At 46.8% G+C, this 20,173-nt stretch overlaps 3 protein-coding genes across 9 annotated transcripts; 2 read left to right on the top strand and 1 right to left on the bottom strand.

Annotated features, from left to right (window-relative positions):
• The first annotated feature begins 1,192 nt into the window (after positions 1-1,192).
• klhl21 (kelch-like family member 21) lies at positions 1,193-9,984 on the top strand. 3 transcript variants are annotated; one of them, XM_084679680.1, is made up of 5 exons: positions 1,193-1,336; positions 5,023-6,099; positions 7,171-7,576; positions 7,693-7,765; positions 8,384-9,984. In XM_084679680.1, the coding sequence occupies exons 2-5, from the start codon at positions 5,073-5,075 to the stop codon at positions 8,711-8,713; spliced, it is 1,836 nt and encodes a 611-aa protein (XP_084535806.1). In that variant the 5' UTR covers positions 1,193-1,336; positions 5,023-5,072; the 3' UTR covers positions 8,714-9,984. The 3 variants fall into 3 exon arrangements, with proteins under 3 accessions (XP_084535806.1, XP_084535805.1, XP_084535807.1); XM_084679679.1 differs by lacking the exon at positions 1,193-1,336 and adding an exon at positions 4,557-4,707; XM_084679681.1 differs by lacking the exon at positions 1,193-1,336 and adding an exon at positions 4,557-4,799.
• zbtb48 (zinc finger and BTB domain containing 48) lies at positions 9,983-14,608 on the bottom strand. Of its 4 annotated transcripts, none has more exons than XM_084679672.1 (11): positions 14,469-14,608; positions 13,313-14,108; positions 12,906-13,180; positions 12,695-12,800; positions 12,424-12,516; positions 12,230-12,316; positions 11,899-12,053; positions 11,556-11,692; positions 11,022-11,186; positions 10,829-10,917; positions 9,983-10,723 (listed from the first exon to the last, which is right to left on the bottom strand). In XM_084679672.1, exons 2-11 carry the CDS (start codon positions 14,051-14,053, stop codon positions 10,385-10,387), a joined length of 2,187 nt encoding a protein of 728 aa, XP_084535798.1. In that variant the 5' UTR covers positions 14,054-14,108; positions 14,469-14,608; the 3' UTR covers positions 9,983-10,384. The 4 variants fall into 4 exon arrangements, with proteins under 4 accessions (XP_084535798.1, XP_084535799.1, XP_084535800.1 ...); XM_084679673.1 differs by having other exon boundaries at positions 13,313-14,336; positions 14,469-14,600; XM_084679674.1 differs by having other exon boundaries at positions 13,313-14,091; positions 14,469-14,600.
• Positions 14,609-15,059: 451 nt separating this feature from the next.
• On the top strand, positions 15,060-19,944 carry nol9 (nucleolar protein 9). Of its 2 annotated transcripts, none has more exons than XM_084679678.1 (13): positions 15,060-15,163; positions 15,753-16,321; positions 16,443-16,665; positions 16,809-16,939; positions 17,088-17,229; positions 17,356-17,452; positions 17,672-17,769; positions 17,867-18,028; positions 18,141-18,393; positions 18,548-18,662; positions 18,778-18,952; positions 19,101-19,234; positions 19,386-19,944. In XM_084679678.1, the coding sequence occupies exons 2-13, from the start codon at positions 15,821-15,823 to the stop codon at positions 19,515-19,517; spliced, it is 2,163 nt and encodes a 720-aa protein (XP_084535804.1). In that variant the 5' UTR covers positions 15,060-15,163; positions 15,753-15,820; the 3' UTR covers positions 19,518-19,944. The 2 variants fall into 2 exon arrangements, with proteins under 2 accessions (XP_084535804.1, XP_084535803.1); XM_084679677.1 differs by lacking the exon at positions 15,060-15,163 and adding an exon at positions 15,237-15,495.
• Positions 19,945-20,173: the final 229 nt, after the last annotated feature.

Genomic DNA, 20,173 nt, shown 5'->3' with positions numbered 1-20,173 from the left:
GGACTTACGAGGCCGGGGAAAGTTCATTCTCAGGCTAGTTTTAATTACACTGCAATGGGGATTTCCATGTTTATTTTAGATTTCAGACCCACATGTCCCTCCTGTTTGCTCCTTATCCACCTTGTGAATTCGAGCTACAGAGAACATCATTGTTTGTACCACTTAAGTGGTAACTAACAACTAACTTGAATAATCAAAAACACGAATTGACTAACTATCATCAACATTATTTTGCCAGGGTAACCTTTCTCATTTTGTTGTCATCATACCTGTGTGGGAATCATGTGAAATTAGAAGAGGCACATTTTTGGGGTAAAGATTCTTGACCAAAATTACAGTGTAGCTGTTCCTTTAAACAGGGATATTGTCAGAATAAATATGTATTTCGTCAGGGCCTTGGGAGACAGCTCAAGTTAATGTGGCCTGGTTGAAGTCAAAGCATTAATTAGATGATGTAGGAGTCTGTCCACCCACCCAGAGGACTGGAGGTAAAAGAGGATTATTCAATGACATCATTTACATATGTGGCTTCCTGACGGATTTCTCCATCAGATGGCCCTTTACCAATCCTCCCATTGTTATAATCACCAGAGTCTTGCTCAAACATACACTCAGAGACCCAATGGTGGAGGGTGAAGAAGCTGGTTGATGTCATTCTTTGCAATCTTGCACCAGTTCCCACTGGGCTAAATCTGTCAGTTTGAATTTCTTCTCACACCCCTTTGAGTTTTTGACAGAGCCGTGATGCGTGGTTGGAGCTATTTTTGTCAATGTGTCACTGCCAACTGTATTAGGAATCACCACACAATCTGTAAAGGTACTAGTACAATATTTGGGACAGGGCCTTGTACTAAAATATTGTATTGTGCTATGGTATCCTTTAATTTGCAATTATTAAACTCAAATCTTATTTTTATTATAAGCAACCTTCAATAGTATAGCAAAACATTGACAACTGTCACACACATGGGGATGTGATCAAGTATTTGAGGAAATTGTTCAAAATAAAATTGAAACATGGCTACATTATTACTAGTGATAAACAGCTTAGCACTGTATGTGTCGTCTAACATAAAAGGCTATGTATTGTAAAGCAATTCCACAGTGGGTTGGCAAAAACTCCACCCATTCGGTGTACCGTTGTATAGAAAACATGTTTACCCAGTGTGTCCGCTTAATAGCCAATGAGGAGTCTCGAAATACTGTGCCGTGCAGAGTCATGGCGGACAGACTGGTCATATCAACATCAAAGTTTCACTTGAAACTGAAAATCTAAAGATCGCTACATTTTGTAACATAACTGCAAACGTTTCTGCTCTTGAGCACCATAGATTTGGTAAGTAATTCGCTTACCACTTGACTGATCGATTTGTATCCATTTTGTTTCCGAAGGTCGTGTTTTCCCATCGTGTAGACAGCCGAAGCAGACATTACTGAGTACTTTTTTAGACAGCTTATCATATAAATTATTTTTGAAATATACATTTCTGTAAGAACCCGATTGGCCATTGTGTCACCATAGCCTACTTCTAAGCTGTCTATACTCATTTAACCTGTGAAGTAGTTTCAGTGTTGATCAACAAAATAATCTTAGGCGCTCACTTAAGCACTGCTCAGAATTCACATTCAACAAGGCATTTACCCAGACTTGTTTTTTTAAATATACAATTTCACCATCTTTGCTCATAGTGTAAGATATTGATAAGGCATGTTAGGCCTGATCAACTGCTGCATGTTTCAGTAGTAAGGTCTTCTACAAGCACCTACATTTGGCACGTTTAAAACTCGCACTCAACCCGCCAATGTTTGAATAGAAGAGCCTACAATATTCACACAGCAGACACCGGTTTGCCTCTTAAAACGGTATATGTAGCTGGCTGTGTGACCGACATTATCTGGTGTCCAAAAACAACTGTGTGACACCAACATACCAGGGGTTTGACCCCCAACTCTTGCACACATTTATCAGTCTCTGCAGTAGCACTGCAGTCTAAGGGCCCTTTCTGGCCTTCATCAGATGGAATGTTACCAGGACTGTCCTAGGCTGCCTTTTTATGGCCACACTAGGCACAGCTTTGTGGGACCAGGGCTCTAACTGGCCTCACCAGTCTGTGGGTTCTCTGCCCTAGTATGCTGGTTGGACTGAAGAAAGAACCAGCTCAAGGGCAGCTGTGTTGTCATGGACACATGTCTACCAGGTGCAGCATTGACCAGCTGATGACCAACAGTTTGAAAACATGTCGAGTCAGTTTTAGCTAGGCAGAATTAGTTTCACTCAGTCCAGGCAATCAGCTATTTAATGTAAGTAACGGATAGCGCTGAGTTAGTAAATACATGTTGTCCTTGGGTAGGAGACATGTAAGTGTTATAGTTTTCAGTAGGACTCTGTTGGTGGAGATCAGTAGAAAAGCATGCATCACAGATTCATTTTAGGGATAATACACTGAACTGCAGTGTGCCAGTGTAAGGCTTTATTTAATAAAATCATTTGATAATGTTGACTATGGCAGTTACCAGATCTTACCAGCAAGTGGCAACATAAGTTGTTTTGATATTTAGGAAACCCCAGTAATGGGTAAGAGAGCTCACAACAGCTGCATCTGTTTTAGATGTACCCTCATTTACATAAAGCTGCTTCCAAAGAAACATTCCTCAAACTGGATTATTGGTCTTTTAAAACCACAAGTTCTGATGTAATAAATCTTGTGTCTGAAGGTTATACATTGCATGGAGATAATCATCTCAAAGGAAATTCTACAGAGTAATTACAGTTTTTTTCTTAATTCTTTTTATTTAAATTCTCCCCTTTGTGCTATTTAGTGCTTATTAAATGAATTTAAATGTGGTGTCTTACAAGAAGTCTACTTGTCCAATCCACACCAAGAATACACTTACAGAGTAACAGATAAGGCTGTGAACATGGCTGACCTGTGTTAGCCTTTGCACCATCATGTTAATGAGTCCAATTTGCCTCTGTAAAGCTCATGGTATTTTGTAGTGTCAACAAGTGCACCAAAGAGGACAGGAGACCTAGTAACCCAGCCATTACCAGTCTAGCAAACTCATTAGCCATAAATACACAGTGACTGGTAGACCCTGAGCCTGCATTAAGACCAGTGAGTCACCGTGTTGCCCTGGTCAGAGGGGCGGGGGGGGGGTTCTCCTCGGAGGTCACTGGCATTACTATAGTGTATGAGGGAAGTTCCTGCCCAGACAGGCTCCTACTGTTACGTGGTGAGGGCAGCGTGTGTTCCCCCTCGCTAGCACAGCCCACGGCCCTCGGGTGGGCAGCTTGTAGTCACATGGGGTCTGTCACACTAGTCTCTTGTGTTCCTTCACATACCGGGCAGTTTGTCCACCCACCTTGCCGTAGTCACTCTCTCTTTCCATCAATCGCTCCCTCTCTTTCCCTGTCTCTCCCTCTGCAGCTCTCCTCCCCTCTCTCGCTCTGAGAGTATCAAGTTTTCAGCTATTCTCGGGCCCAGTTGGTAAACAAACTGCTCGGAGGTTGCTCAATCTTCTTGGATTTTTAGGAATTGGGCTATTTACCTTCTCTGTTACAGTCAGTTACATACCAAGATGTGTTATTTGAGAAACTTATTTTACACCTGTGGGCAAGAAGGTTCAAATATATTTTACATAATGCACTTCACTGCACAACCAGAATTCAGTGGTTGCCTTGTATAGTAATATCATAAGAGTTAAGTTAGACTCACACAGACCTTACTGACTCAGAGCCCCATTGGCGGATGTGTGCCTAAAGCAAAGTTAGGGTTCATAGGGAGAAGGGTAACCTTTGGGGGCCCAGCCTGCCCTTGGAGAGAGTTGATCCCCCCTCACGCTGGACCGGCGGACGCATTGTTGAACCATGGTGAGAAATGTCAGCTGGGCTCCTCAGTCTGGTGTTTTAGTTGTATCTTCTGTCATGTATGACAAGAAGATGGATTTACTGTTTGAGTGTAAAGACAGCAGTGTATTTTTAAGCCGGTATGATCATCTCTAAATTTGACCTCAAATCCCTAAAATCTTTATTGACAGTCAAAGCTGTTTTATTCCCCCGGCAGGTGACTGTGTGGAAACCTAGTTTGGCGTTTACCCCAAAACAAGTTGGCTACACCAAGGTTTTTGCTGAATAAAATAGAGTTCATGTTATGCTTGTTGGAAGGTGTCTTAAAATGTGCTGTGATCCAACTTGCAAATATTATGACTCCAAAAACCAGGTTTGTAACATTCACTCCTTGATAATTGCTGTTTTCTGTGCGATAATAAGAGCAGGTTGTTACTTTGGTGTTTTTTAATAACCTGATTGGTGGTTCTGATGACAGGAAGCCCAGTGTTTGGGTCTGGGTGGGATGTTGAGGGGGCCCAGGTCTGGGCTGGTTCATGTCTCAGCTCTTACACATGGGGGGCTGATGGCCTGTGGGAGGGGTGGGGATGAGGGGGAGGGGCCAGCGTTAATGCAGTCCCTGCTGTGATAGTCCACCCTGTGTTGGGTGTACTCCCTCATCCCCCCCTAACACCCCCCCCCCCCTGTGGAAATGGACACTGCTGGTGTATTTATAGAACCAGAGCGCAGGCAGGCTCTCTTTCTTAAACACGTACGTGGAGCTGCTCCTACTCTCAAGAGCTCTGCCGTCGCACTTTCCAGAACAAAGCAAACCGTTACTTGCTGACACTTCCCTAGTTGACACGACTGGAAGAACTAAGGTAGGAGGGTCCAGAGCACAAGGAACTTTTTGGAGATTTTGTTGTTTGAAGTTTGAAAGAAAATAAGATAGGGCAAGCTGTCTATGTCGTGTGTAAGTAGTCAACGTGAAAGGGTTTTGAGGTATTTCATTTTTGAAACTGCAGTGATTCTTATCTAGTCCGTAGCAGCTATTCTCGATGCTAATGCTGTATGATTACGGTTTCTGTTTACCCTTCACAGATATACCGTGAAAGCTATTTTTGGTCAAATATTTTAGTTGGGCATATTGACTCCATCATCATTAGTATTAGTAATTATTCTTTATCCGTTTCCAGATCCCCAGTATTCTGAGCCCTGTGAGAGAGATCTCCCCAGAGGAGGAGTGATGGAGAAGCCTGTCCTCCAGACGCAGCCGTCCACGCTGCCCTTCTTCGACTCGGCCCACGCCTTCAACCTGCTGCGGGGCATCCACGAGCTCCGCGCCGAGCGCAAGTTCTTCGACGTCACGCTGTGCGCCGAGGGCCGGGAGTTCCACTGCCACCGCACCGTGCTGGCGGCGGCCAGCACCTACTTCCGGGCCATGTTCGCCGGCACACTGAGGGAGAGCGCCATGGACCGGGTGATCCTACACGAGGTGTCGGCCGAACTGCTGGGCCTGCTGGTGGACTTCTGTTACACGGGCCGGGTCACGGTGACACAGGACAACGTGGACCTGCTGCTGAAGACGGCCGACCTGTTCCAGTTCCCCTCGGTCAAGGAGGCCTGCTGCGCCTTCCTGGAGCAGAGGCTGGACGTGTCCAACTGCCTGGAGATCCAGGACTTTGCCGAGGCCTACGCCTGCCGCGACCTGGCGGCGAGCGCCCGCCGCTTCGTCCTGAAGAACATCGTGGACCTGGCCAAAGGGCGGGACTTTGAGCGCTTGCCGTGGAAGCGGCTGCTGGAGTTCATTTCGGACGACGGGCTGTGCGTGGACAAGGAGGAGACGGCCTATCAGATCGCGGTGCGCTGGGTGAAGGCCGACCCCAAGCGCCGGCTGCACTACTGGCCTGAGCTGCTGCAGCAGGTCCGGCTGCCCTTCGTCCGCAGGTTCTACCTGCTGGCCCACGTGGAGAGCGACCCGCTGGTTTACCTGTCTCCCCCCTGCCTGCGCATGGTCAGCGAGGCCCGCAGCTTCCAGTCCTGCGAGTACGACCGCCATGACCGGCCCTGCCAGCGCATGCGGCCGCGGCCGTCCACGGGCCTGGCGGAAATCCTGGTGGTGGTGGGGGGTTGTGACCAGGACTGTGACGAGCTGGTCACCGTGGACTGTTACAACCCTCAGACCGGACAGTGGCGCTACCTGGCTGAGTTCCCAGATCACCTGGGAGGAGGCTACAGCATAGCGGCGCTAGGCAACGACATGTATGTCACAGGTAGGTCGGATCCAAGCCAAAGACACACACCACTTGGAACACACTTCTGGTTGAGTACACATGTAGAGAGCATCCAAACTCTAGGGTTGAGGGTCATTCATTCTTCTATAAATGTGTATTTGGCATTAGCAGTCCTATCTTGTGTTCCACTTCAGGCCTAACAGACAGAAGTCAGGGGGTGTATATTGGTTACGGTTGCTGTGTGTCTCAGTTTCAGTGTACAACTCAGCCAGTAGCTCTTATGAAACGGCAGGCTGTGTGATTATAAATAAACCGCAGTCAGCCACTCTGCCTTTCTGGCTACATGTATGAGAGGGAGTGAGGTGAGGTGAGGGAGGGCGGGGAGGTGCTGTGACACGACTGGCTGAGAGAAAATTTGGGGTAGGGTGGGGTAGGATGGCCTGCCCCATACAGGCCGTCCTCCTCCTCTTCATCCTCAGTGCTCTGTAAGAAGACAAGTGCTGCCATTTAGGAAACATCCCAGACCTTCACATGCTGCTTGCATTTCTGGCAGGCCAGTGATGAGTGCCATCAATCTTGAGCGGTGCACACAGACCGACCTTGGCCGAGCTGAACAACAAAGCTCCATCCAACACATGATGGCATCAGTCTTTCGAAGGGCACCTTCCCGGCCGCAGGATGATTTAGCACGTTACCTTTGGTACAGTGTCCTTGTGAAGACATTTCTATAACATCAGCCGACGTGTACATACCGCACGCACACAGAAGATAAACATGCATGCTGTCTGAAGACCTCATGCCATGTCTGGAAACTGAGAGGCTGGATTGACACTGCGTGCCTGCCGTGTTTGTACGGCACGTACTTAACTGTGATATCTGAACCCTCTGTTTGCATGACCGGGGAATAGTTGTCTGACCCCACAGGTATGAAGGTTAAAGAGAGAGAATTGAGCCACCCCAGAACAGCCAGGGGGACAATGTGGCCACACATGCCACAGACCTAGCTATGAGGACACGATTAGAATGTTTGGCCAATTCCAAAATAAGCTTTAGAAGTAAGATGAGCTCTTCTCTACCCTGACGCTTACCTTCCCTCGGTCTGTGGGTCAGGTGGTTCGGACGGCTCGCGCCTCTACGACGGCGTATGGCGCTACAACTCGAGCGTGAACGAGTGGACGGAGGTGTCCCCCATGCTGAAGCCGCGGGAGTACCACAGCTCGTGTGTCCTGAAGGGCCAGCTGTACGTGGTGGCGTCCGACAGCACGGAGCGCTACGACCACGCCCTGGACTGCTGGGAGGCCCTGGCGCCCATGCTGCACCCCATGGACAACTGCTCCACCACCACCTGCAGGGGGCGCCTGTACGCCATCGGCTCCATGACCAGCGAGGACACCATGGCCATCCAGGGCTACGACGCTGACACCAACCGCTGGTCCCTGGTCAGCTGTGGCCAGCTGCCCCCCTGGTCTTTCGCCCCTAAAACCGTGACCCTGAACGGCCTCATCTACTTTGTCCGGTAAGGGGGTGGTGGTGGTGGTAAAGGCAAAGTGTGATGTGTCTGTGTGTCAGCCTCTGTTAGGTTGTGCTGGAGCAGAAGAGTGACTTGTTGTTTTGTTTTTTTGTGGCGTTCAGAGATGACTCGGCAGAAGTGGATGTTTATAACCCTCAGAAGAACGAATGGGACAAGATCAGTCCCATGACCCAGGTATGTGACACCGGGTTCTATGTCAGCTCTCACCCGCATTTGTTTTGTATATGGTTCAGTGTCGCCCCATGTCATCCTGGAAGGGGTGGGGGGTGGTTCAAAATCATTCCTATGTTAATCATTCGTTACACAGAACTTTTATATTAATCAAAAATTATTCTTTACCTTTTCTCCAAAAATCGACTACATATTTAGCACCCTATAAGAGAGCGAGACATGGTCCTCATCCTCAACACGTGCCTTTTTCAGTTGCGGAAAATACTTTTCTGAATTGAAGCAGCAAACATTCAGTGTAAGAGTAAAAAAACGTGTGAGTGACAGAGAGACGGAGGGAGAGCAGGGAAAGGAAATGCAGCTGAAAGAATACGCTGCATGTTTTAAATAGTGGTAAAAAAAAGTATATATATGTATATATATATGTATATATATATATATATATATATATATATATATATATATATATATATAACGAAACGCAATATGTGACGACAGGTGTTGATTCTGTGGCACACCTCCATGAATTAGTCTGTGTGGGAAACACGGCGGTTGTTTACGTTTGCAGGTTGTGGCTGGTTTCTACAGTGCAGATGTGTCAGTGAGCTTGTCTTCTCTCCCCAGGTCCATGTGGGGGGGAGCGTCGCTGCCCTGGGGGGCCGCCTGTTTGTGTCTGGTGGCTATGACAACACGTTCGAGCTGTCGGACGTGGTGGAGGCGTTCGACCCCACGACACGCTCCTGGACCCCGGCGGGCCGCCTGCCCCAGCCCACCTTCTGGCACGGCAGCGTCAGCATCTTCCGCCAGTTCATGCCCTCGGTGCCCAGCGCCTTCGACCCCATCGACGTGCCGGAGGCCGACGCCATCCACCTCCACAGGCACCATCGCCATCAGGCACTACTCAATCACAACAACAATCTCAACCAGCAGCAAGATGTCAACGCAGCCCACTGAGGGACAGAGGCGCCACCTTGGTCCTTCCAGCCCTCACACCTATTCCACATACCAACAAGTAAGCAGAGCCTGGTGAGGGAAAACGACAGCCTGGGACTTGAAGCAGGGAGGTCTGAACAGCAGCTCCCAGCAAAGAAGCTTCCGCCAGGCTGTTCCTACTTCACAGGGGGAAATCCCAATTAATCCCCGCCCACAGTCCAGTCGGATTGGTTCCTGGTTTGTGTCTCGCTTTGTTTACTCCGAATGTGGGGAATGGATGTTTACTGGGTGTTGAGTGTGGTAGGTTTACTGTGAATACACTCACTGTGTCAGGATACTGAAGCTAGGAGGTGGTAGGAGCACAGTGACATTGTGAAGGGTCAGGATCTATTTTGTGTGAGTTCCACGTAGTTGACTCTGCCTGCCAGGCTGTCATTGATCATGATGATTCATCTCAATGACTGGGTATGTTCCAGTCTATGTTGTAGACTGGCTGGGTAACTCATTACCAGGTTAGCCCTACATACCCATTTACGGACTTCTGCATGGCAGTATAGTGGTTTTGGATAGATTGTATACTATGTAATCAACTGGGTTTGGTCTTGCAACCTACTTGTCAGCTGTAGAGTGAGAGACAACGAAATCAATAGCTTAGTCCCCCTTACATTCCAAAAACAAATACAAAACTTATGTTTGTCGAGCACTAACCAAATAGACAACTTGGGTTGACATTGAGTATTATCATCCATTTTGCAGATACGAGAGAACATTTATTGATGAATCTACTAACAGAAGATCTTGGAGGCTGTTCACTATCTCCCAGTATGTGCTGTTCATGTAGACCTGGCAGCCTTCGGGTTAGCATTACTAACTTGTTAAACACCTATCTAGTTTGCATGAAGTACTGGTTACCTTTTGGTTAAGATAATGTTTCCTATATCTGGAGATGTTGCATTTATTTATGAAAGTGAATTTATGTTATGTTGTGTAAATGAGATAACGTTACTGTTTGGCCGTTGCATCACAGCACAGGTACATATGAATGTACCGGTGACACAATATTGCTGTAATGAAAACTGGAATTACTAACATTCTCAATTTCCTTGTGTAACATTGCATTGAAATAATAATGGTACTTTCAAGTATGGCTTGTTTTGTGTTTTTCTTAGATTTCATACAAGTTGTCTGTGTTCCTGAATCCATGTGTAAATATGTCTGCCTTAAGGAAGGATGTGTGTGATGATGATAATATTCTTAAAGTGGGATCCCGAATAAAACTGCAGGCAGGAGAACGTTTGTGTATTTAATCAGTCTGTCATTGGTTTGATGCAAGGGAACGTATTTACAGAAGGCTCCATTCCCATTCTCTGCAACCTATCCAGCTAATTTGTATAACAAGATGTACTGCACAACATGATGAAGCATTTAAATTAAAAAAAAATTAAAAAATCACTGTAAAAAAGTGCTACAGTGAACCAGGAACAGTCTGGTCAGAAGCAACATTGTCGGTTGAACAGGAGAATATCTTGCTTGGTTAAAGAAGACTACTGACTGGCCACGGCTGGAGTTGTTCGGGAAAGCAAGCGGTCATCCAATTAGGACTCGATTCTCTGTGTGCAATTTTAGCACACAAGGGTTCTTATGTTGGCTGGTGGTGGCTCCTTGCAGCTCACTCAACACCACTCCTGACTGCTATCCCTCCCTAACAGCATCTTCTACTCCGGGACAGCAGGCGACTGTAAAGCCCTGCGCCACCTCCCCCAGGGTCACACTCTGGCTGGACACCACTTCCTCCAGCTCCAGGGCACTGGGCTGGATCATCACCTGGACGTCGTCGCAGGACTCTGGGAGAGAGGCAGAGCCAGCCCCTGCTGCTGTGTCCTCCAGGCTGGTCTCCTCGGTGGGTTGGGAGGAGTCGGCCTCGCTCTGGCCTCCCTCCCCATCCTCGATGATCAGGTTCCTCAGCCTCCTCTGACGGGGGTTGTAGTTTTCCACGCGTATGTGGATCTGGGAGTGGCGCCGCAAGTGAGCCTGTTAGACATGTGAATAAACAGGTCAACTCCCAAAGAGGTCACTTGTGTGTGTGTGTGTGTGTTTGGGGAACAGAAGTAGTACACATTTCCTTCCCTGGCCTACCTGTCGGGTGAACTTGTAGCCACAGTCTTTACACTCAAACTTCCTCATGCCTTTATGACGACGCACGTGGACCCGGAGTTGCTCGATAGCTGGGTTAAAGGGACAACGCCACAAAAGAGGAACTGAGTCACGGGCCGTTTGGAGATTGGAACATCTCAGAACACAGTTCATCAAGTGGCAGGGCCCCACTCACCTTTGAATGTCTTGTTGCATATGTTGCAGCAGTGGGGGCGACCCTCCTGGTGTTTGCTAGCAATGTGGCGAAGGAGTGGGCCCTTCTCTGTGAAGCGCTGTTCACAGAACTCACAGCTGTAGGGTCGCTCCCCAGTGTGGGTACGGTTGTGCTTGTCTAGACTGGCTGAAAACACACACACACACAGTTATGTTATGTTGGATGCATTTGTATTCGTGTGTTTGAGTGGCAAGGCCTCCTGTAGAGGCCCGTGGAGGACGGCAGCAGAAGGTACCCATTGACACTTCCCTGCTGTATGTCTATGTTAAGCCTGTGTTCTGCACCTCTCTTTCACAAACCGTCTCGGGAGGAGGGGATCCCTCACGGAATTGCTCCTCCCAAGGTTTCTTCCATTTTTTTCTTCCTGCAGTGAGTTTTCTTGTCTTCCTTGAGGGTTTAGGTTGGCTGAGGGGCAGTTCTATGGGCGTATGTGAAGCCCTCTGTGACATGCTTGCGTGTAAAAAGCGCTATACAAATAAATGTTGATTTGATTACCCTGGGTCCTGAAGGTCTTGCCACAGAGATGACACTGATAGGGCTTCTCTCCTGTGTGGACCCGGACGTGCATGTTCAGGTTGGCCTTCTGAGTGAACGCATGGCCGCAAAACCCACAAACAAATGGCCGCTCGTTCCTGTGAGGTAAGCAAATGGAGTGGATACATTACAGAGAACTTCGTCATTATTCTATTTGTACACCAGTCCTTTCATTTAAAAAGGGATTTACATTCTGTAAAACAAACACAATCAACCCGATGAGGATTATAATAAACAATGAGGAATACTTTTTTATAAAAGCTTTTCAAATAGGGTTATGTCCAACGCTGCACTGTTACCATACCTGTGGATGGCTTTGATGTGCATCTGGAGGCCGTTCCTGCTGGAGGCTCGGTGGCCACACTCCTCACACACAAACGGCTTCTCACCCCGGTGCTTGGACGCCTCGTGCACACGCAGCTCAGTCCGGGACAGGAAGCATTTGGGGCACAAGGAGCACTGTGGATAAAACAACAAGCAGTTGTACATTAAGTGATGAAGAATACAATTACAGAAACCATATTTATATTGAACAATAAATAAATAATAATGGTTTGAATCCCATTAATGACAATCGAAAAATAAAAGTATTTACAGTTTTAAGTTAAGGTTATGACCTTAATTTCAACACTTACAGCGTGTGGTTTAGGAAAGCCATGGACTTTGATTAAGTGAATTGTCAAGTCTCTCTTGTGCATGAACTGCTCTGTGCATGTTGTACACTGAAACAGGTCATTATGAATTCAATAAAAATCAAACAACTTGGGATAGACATTTGTAGTATTTCCTTAGCATGTTCACTACATTGTGTGGTGATTTTGGAGTGCACCTTATTGGGCATGTCTCCTGTATGAGAGATTGTATGCAAACGCAGTTCCTGTCTCCTCTTAAATGTCATAGGGCACAGCAGACAACGGTGTTCCTACGGAAATATTACAAGTTTTTTTTAAATAATTACACAAAATGATGATCTATGTCAACATGTATCAAATAAAGTTGCTATTGATAAGGAAGGAGTCTGTTTCCCAGTCCAGATCCAGAAACGATTTAATGTCAATATTTTCATTTTATGAATTTAGGCTTAATATATGTTCTCTCACCATCATTTTTGCACAATTTCTGCTCTCATGCTCCAGAAGATTCTCCTTCCTGAAGTATCTCTGTCCACACTTAGTGCAAGCAAACGGCTTTTCACCAGTGTGACGCCTGTAAAAAAAAACTCACAATGAGGCTACACACCCCTCAAGCTCACGATATGTGACTGAGAGACACAATGCGATTGACAGGCTTAGGGGTGTCTGCAAAACATACCTGTTGTGGACTTTGAGGTAGTATTTACTACGAAATGTCTTTTTACAGGTGGGACACTGGACAGACCCTGTTTTGGAACGGTCTTCCTCTCCATTCTCTTTTTTATCAGCAATGACCTTGCCCTTGCGTCGAGTAGTGACTGTGGGACTGGCTGGAGGCATGTACTCTTCATCTGAATCTTCATGAAACAGATCTGTACCTCCACGATCATTATCATCACCATCATCGTTATCATAGACATCTTTATCCTTCACCACATCCTCCTGTTCAGCCACCTGTAAGAACAGATCAAAAATCCACCTCAGTATAATTTTATTCCAAACTCTACTCCAAACAACCAATAAATATCAATGGTCTCAAACCTCCATACTTTGAAGGTATTTTTCTGGGTGGGCCAATTGTTTTACCTCTTTTCCAGTAGCAGGCTGGGGAAGACATTGGCTGTTCTCTTCCACAACGCCATCCCTCTTCTCATCCATAGGTGGTGCCCCCCCCCTGCTGGCTTTTCCCTGGGGAGTGATCTCCAAGGCAGGGGCCTCTCCCAGAAGTCTTCTGGGGCAGTTGACTTTCCGCCCAGAGCGTGTAATGGTGGTGATTGTGGTTGTGTCTGAATCGGTGCTGCCTTGCGTGATATATACTGGTATCTCTTCAGTTTTGGAATCGATACACGTCTCCAGTTTGGATTTTCTAGGCCTCCCCCTTTTACGGATAGTTGTTGGAGTCAGGGCCATGACAGACTTAATGTGGCCCTCTGCTGCACTTTGAGGTCCCACTAGAACACCTGTGGCCTCCGCTGCAAACTGCTGACAAAGAGCGACTACATCTGGAGCACTGAGGCTGACTGCAGCCTGTTGCACCTTCTCCATGTTCACAGAGTTGAGATCTAGCTCCCCGGTGTAGAAGAAGTCTAGGACCAGTTCAAGACCATCAGTAGAGCACTCCAGGGGTAGACTGACCTCCATGCATGGGGTGGAGGCTGACTGAAACTCCTGGAACAGTTGGCTAAAACAGGCGAGGATGTTGCGATGGACAGGCTGTGCCTCCCCAGGCCCTACACGCAGCATTGCATCACAGAACTGGCCTAACTTCCTCTGCTGATTTAAAGATGACAGCACCCTCTGGGCATGGGCGACCCCCTGGGCCAGCATCTCACTCTTGAATGTCTGCCAATCCTAAGTAAGGCCTACTTCAAAATATGAGACGCTGAATTAGGAAAATAATGTAATTGAGGTGATGTTAATAATCAGTTTGTAAAGGTTGTAAAAGTGCATATCTTTATCATATTATTGGTAGTGTCAATAGTCAACCATACACGTTCGACTGCTTTTATAATGGGCTTGATAGCACGGTTGCTTCCAATTCAACATATGTTTAATAGGCTACTTGGGTGAACATGTGTTGAAAGTATCAACTGAGTTGATATAGGGAACACTGTGTTGAAACACAAATTGTTATAACCCCATTAGCGATCTACGCTTCTACGTTTACCACATTATACATATTTTAAAGACGCTCCCTGAGCGTTATGCGTAGAACAGCACATGCCAGCGAAAGAAGACTCACCTTTATCAGGACGCTGGAAATTCACTACTTATCGTTACTTGGGATTGAAAAATGCCATTAAATCGTTTTTACATAGACTAGATTAAGAAAAAGGACATGAGCCATGTTGCTTTATTTTCAACTAGGCCACGGGCACTGACATAAAGGAAAAGGATGTGACGTTTACGTCCAATCCACGCAGTAACTGCTGGTAGTACTGTATGGCTTGTAGAAGCATGTGTGTGGGCACTTTTTAACACTACACAATTGATCATCTGTCACATTTTCAATTCCAGATACAATTTAACATTGAAGAAAACTGTGTTCTGTTGCTGAGACTTATTTGCTAGAAAGAATATGAATCGCGGTCGACTCCAAGCTAGGCACCATTGCAACAACCACTCTTCAGTCTTCACAAAAGTAGCCTAGTGATTCCCTATAGCATCATATGAGGTCGGTGCAAGCTACAAAAACATTATTAAACTAGACCAGACACGATTATTCACTACGATGCCCCAAATCCATTCCAATGTATAGTTTTTCATTTTCTACTTTGAGTGCAGGGGGCGCTGTACTGAAAGAGCTTGAAGTATTTCTGACGTCCGTCCATGAACTCCGAACTGTGCATCCTAACTCTGTGTGCATCGTGTCGTCCATTTAATCATGTTTTTATTGACAAATATGTTTGCTTTACTTGTAAATGATAAAATAACTAGGTACGTATGTACACATCAATAACATAAAATAGCAACCTATATTTTATAAACTAATAACTGCTGGGTTATATCAATTCGAGAAAACTGGCCAGCCATACAGTAAACCATGTGACGAAAACGGTTGCCCAAATAAATCTAGCTAGCCAGCGCATTTAGATATGGCCCCTGGTGGTGGCTCAGTCAATCGTACACATGGTGAAAGCAGCAGCGAGCAAACAAGCCACCAAAGTATTTAATATGTATATTATATTGGGCATCAATCCAAAAAAGCGATACTGTACAGCGATACTGTACAAGTAACGGAATTCCAACTTTTGTTTTCTAATCGGGGGGTAAGTTCTTGGTACCCGGGCGGTAGTTGCTAGCTAGCTAGCTAGTAGCAAGCTAACGGATTCAGCTGCTTAGCTACACACATGGACATCAGCTTTAGGAACCTCAGAAGTGATTACATATTGAATTATACAACCTAACAAGCAAAGTTAAATAACGTATTGATGGTAGTATATTATTTAATCTGTGAACCAGCTAACTAGCTACTAAGCAGTTAACGCAGCTAAACGTCTGAAATGCTCTCATTATCTTTGTACAGGGTTCCCCCCGTTCTCTCTTCACCAACGTTAGTTAGCTCACAGTAGCTACCTGAACATCTGTGGTATCATGAAGGTAAATAAATCAGCATCCAGACCCAGAAACCCTGCAAAGCAACAGTATAACAACAAGTGGTTCAAACGCAGCAGAGTCCTCACCCCAGACTCTCTCAGCACCAGCCCAGGTTCTGCCTTGGCCAAACTAGAACAACAGATATCTGCTAAAGCATCAATAGCTGCCAACAGGAAGACCGGCCTTAAGCGTTTGAAGAAGAAAGCAAAGGCTGTCTGCTCTAAACAGGTCAAAAACCACGCTGGTGAGAGAACTCATTCTCATCTTCTAACAAATGGAAAGACAGGATTGAGACCAGATAGTGACTCAGAAGACTCACAGGACTGGAGTTCCTTTGCCCAGTCTGTTCTCCAGAATGGTGTTGAGGCTGCTAATGGTCAAGAGACTTCAGGATCAGCCAGAGTTGCATCTGGCGAGCTGAATGAGGAGGCATTTCACTATTGTGCAGAGCGCGACCATGCACACAACCGCACACTGTTGGTCATGCAGCCAGACCAGGTAGGTCCTCTCTATACACCTATCCCTGGCTTTCTACTATGCTATGTCAAACAGCTTCCTATGTTGGATCATGCATTTTCCAGTAGTGTATAATTGCAGCCTTTATCTGTTTTCCCCCCAGACCTTGTGTTTTCGGGGGAAGTGTCTCCTGACCTGCCTGTATGGTCGGGTTGAGGTGCTAGGATTCACTATAGAGGAGGGTCAGCAGTCGTACCCCTTGTTCTCTCCATCCTCACATTGCCCACTCACCATCACAGCCTTGGGCGACTGCTCCAACCCCAACAAGAACACAAAGGAGGGCCGTCTCGAGGCAAAAGCCACAGTCCGCAAGTACCTGTCATTAGGTACGATCACAGAAAAAGAGACACCTCGGACATACTATCATTGATTCTTTCAAGATCTCCCGTGTAGAAATCAGTGAAATGCAGTGCTCACTCTCGTTTCCTCTTAACACTTTTTCCTTTTTGCCAACTTTGAATGGATCCAGAGCCCCGGAAGAGGCTGTTAAGCGAGGTGGACTCTGGCTCCTGTGTGATCCTGCTGGAGCCCCTAGACACTCCGCTCACCCGCTTCCTGCAGAGTCTGCCTGAGCTCACCGAGCTGTTTGAACTCAGTGCGGTTAGTTGACAAATATGCTTATTCATTTATAGTGCACTGGCTCCCTCTTCTGCCTGGGGCAAAGCCTCTACCAGGGGCTACCTGGCCTACAGATGATAATGCAGATTCTTAAGCTGGTGTGTCTTCATTTTGCTGTTTGGTTTTGCAGAAGGACCTCCAGGATATGTCGGCCATGCTGGATACGCCTCTTAATGGCATGGGTGTGGTTCCACTGCGCAGCACTACAGAGAGTCTGGTGATGTCGCAGAGCTACAGGGATGCTCTCAACACACTGATCACTGCCTGTTCAGGTGAACACCACCTAAATGCTAGTCTGATACCGTTTAAGGGTAGATCAAGTGTTTTATGTGTTAGTAAACTGTCATGGAGCCTGAAATGTTTGACCCTGATGAACTGACTGACTTTTACTTCTGCAGAGGAGCTAGACGGCTGTCCAGTTATTCTTGTGTGCGGCCCTCAGAATACTGGGAAGTCCACCTTCAACCGCCACCTTATCAACACTTTACTGAACCAGTGAGTGGCACCTTCTGAGTCACTGCAGAGGTTTTCTCAGAAACACATTTCATCCACTCATTATACCTTCTGGAATAAGAGGGGTTTAACCCTGTTGAATATAATAGGGGGGAGGGTGGATCCTTGGCCACAGAACCCACTTCATTATTACCCACTGTGGTTCAGACTGTAGTGAAGCTGGCTGTAAATGTGTTTGCTAATTCACCCGTGTATTTGTAGCACTGCAAGTGTGGAGTACCTGGAGTGTGACCTGGGCCAGACAGAGTTGACCCCCCCAGGCTGCCTCTCTCTGTCTACAATCAGAGAGCCACTTCTGGGTATGAAGTCCCAGTCTTCCTTATAACCAGTATTTCTGATCTGTGCATGGCTGCTTGTAATGTCTACTCTAACCGTTGTTCACGGTTGGGTTTACAGGTCCTCCCTTTACACATCAGTGCATCCCAGATCATATGATATTCTATGGACAGTCCAACTGTCAGACTGACCTGGACCGCTATCTGGAGTCCATCAAGTCGCTGTGGCACTCGTACACCAGAGACTCACCTATAATCATCAACACGATGGGCTGGGTCAAGGGTCAGTTTCACACTGCCATGGAAGATTCAGTCCCTGTAAAATCTTGTTGTCGAGTGGCTGTGTGAATTCACCTCGGTTATTCCCGCTGAAGGTCACTTGTGTTTCTGTTTAGGTTTTGGGCTCCAGCTGCTGGTGGATATGATCCGTTTTTTCTCTGTGTCTCACGTGGTGCAGCTGGGCTATGGGTCGAACACTCAGTGCCCTGCCCTGACACCTGACGTCCTGCGCTCACTGCATGGCTGGCAGACACACCCTCCTGCCCAGTCGGCTCTAGCAGAGGATCCTGGGAGCGGCTGTGCCCTTCGCAGCTACACCCACCTTCCTGTCCTGTCGATATACGAAGGAGCTGGAAAAGCTGGAAAATCGTAAGTGTCCAACCAGCGTCAGACCTATTAACCTTCGCTGTCACATTTGGCACTTTGCAGAGAATGAACTTCAACCGCTTTTGGATCAAAGCTTCCCCCCGTTTTACACTGGAATTGATGTTCTCTTGTCGTGTGGTGTTGTCCTATCCTACAGGAGATACCAGCGCAGTAACGAGCTTAGAGAACTGTGCCTGCTGGGGTACCTGAGCAAGCTGCAGTCCCCAGACCCAGGCCCTGTACTACCCATACACTGCCTCACCCCCTTCCAGGTAACACCCCCCCTAGAATACACTCGTTACCAAACCGTATACCCTTCCTGTGCGGTAGGCCTGTGTTACCTCAAGCACTCCGTCAGCTCAGTGCAGTGCGCTCCTGTCCTTGCAGGTGCCACACTCTGCCGTGGCTGTGGGTGTGACCCATTGTGAGGTGGCGCCCAAACACATCCTCTACGCTGCCAACGCCAGCCTGGTGGGCCTGTGCTGCCTGGGGGAGAAAGTAGCAGGCAAGGGGGGTCCAGTCCTCCTCTCCCAAACCCCCGTCTGCCCCTGTGTTGGCCTTGGTACGAGTTTTGCTTTTAAACACGCGCTCATAAATAGATACTCACTTTCTGGAGTGTTCAAATATTCAATCGGATACATACCAGCAGTGAATCCTGAGCTGAATGAAAGAAGAGAATTGGAGCCGCTAACGTTCTCTCTGCCCCCCAGGTGTCCTTCGGGGGGTCGACATGGCGCGGGGTCTGTACTTCATCATCACCCCCGTGGCCCCCTCTGTCCTGCGGCAGGTTAACTGTCTGCTGTTGGGAGGGCTCTCCCTCCCCCACGCCCTCTTCAAAGATCAAGTAAGGAGAACACAAGCCCTCTCATACCTTTGTATAGCTCACTTTATACTATATTTAAATATAACTTTTAGTAAACTTATTTATTTGTATATTTGCTCCCTCTTAATCTTTTTATTCATGCATTTTTTGGTTTATATTGGCACTGTTGCAGCCTGGCATCGAGGGAGAAGCCCCCTATCTGACAACAGACTACAGCTTTGAGCTCGCCGGAGCTGGGAAACTTCATGTGTACAAGGGACTCACAAGGCCTGGCCACACACAGTTTTCCAGCAATGCAAAGTGATATTTTCTGAGAAGAGTTGACCTCAGATTTTTTTTACCTGTCTTGTTTACTGACTTCTAACACCAAGGCAACAGTTGCTGTTGAATGTACAGAACAAAGAGTGCGATTCAGGATCAGACGTCGGAATTACTGACTTCAGACAAGCAGCCCAGACCAGACTTTTGTCAAGCTGGCTCTAATAGGCCAGATCACTCATGTAACTGCATTGGGATCATGAAGATCCTTGTTCCTTGTTTTCAATGCCCTGAAAGCATATTTTTTATGGCGGTATTCAATACATACAGTTACAAGTTGTTTTATATCTTATGGACAATTCCAACATATACAGTCATATCTCTGTGTTTGATGTCAATTGGAGACACATTCCAAAGCAAACAACGATTGTATACACTGTCAGAAATTAAAGATTCGTTGTTGACAAGGTGAAGTTTTCTTGTCAATGTGAGTTTTTTTGCTTTGGTTCATCTGAGCATTCAGATGTTTAGTAAGGCGGGCCGATGTTCTTTGTTAGACCTACAGGAATTTATTTATTAACATGTAAAATAGCTTACACACACTTTTTGAAATGTTATGAAAAGCCCTTGTGACCAGCATCAAGCAGTTTTCCTCCATCCTTGGAGCTCTTGGTTGGTAAATGTAGCTCTACTTGTAGGGAT

The sequence above is a fragment of the Hypomesus nipponensis genome, chromosome 18, assembly GCF_054491055.1.
Source record: "Hypomesus nipponensis isolate SF chromosome 18, ASM5449105v1, whole genome shotgun sequence".
In the NCBI taxonomy this organism is placed as follows: domain Eukaryota; kingdom Metazoa; phylum Chordata; class Actinopteri; order Osmeriformes; family Osmeridae; genus Hypomesus; species Hypomesus nipponensis.
The sequence above is the reverse complement of the archived record's forward strand: the minus strand, read 5'-3'. Positions and strand labels throughout refer to the sequence as shown.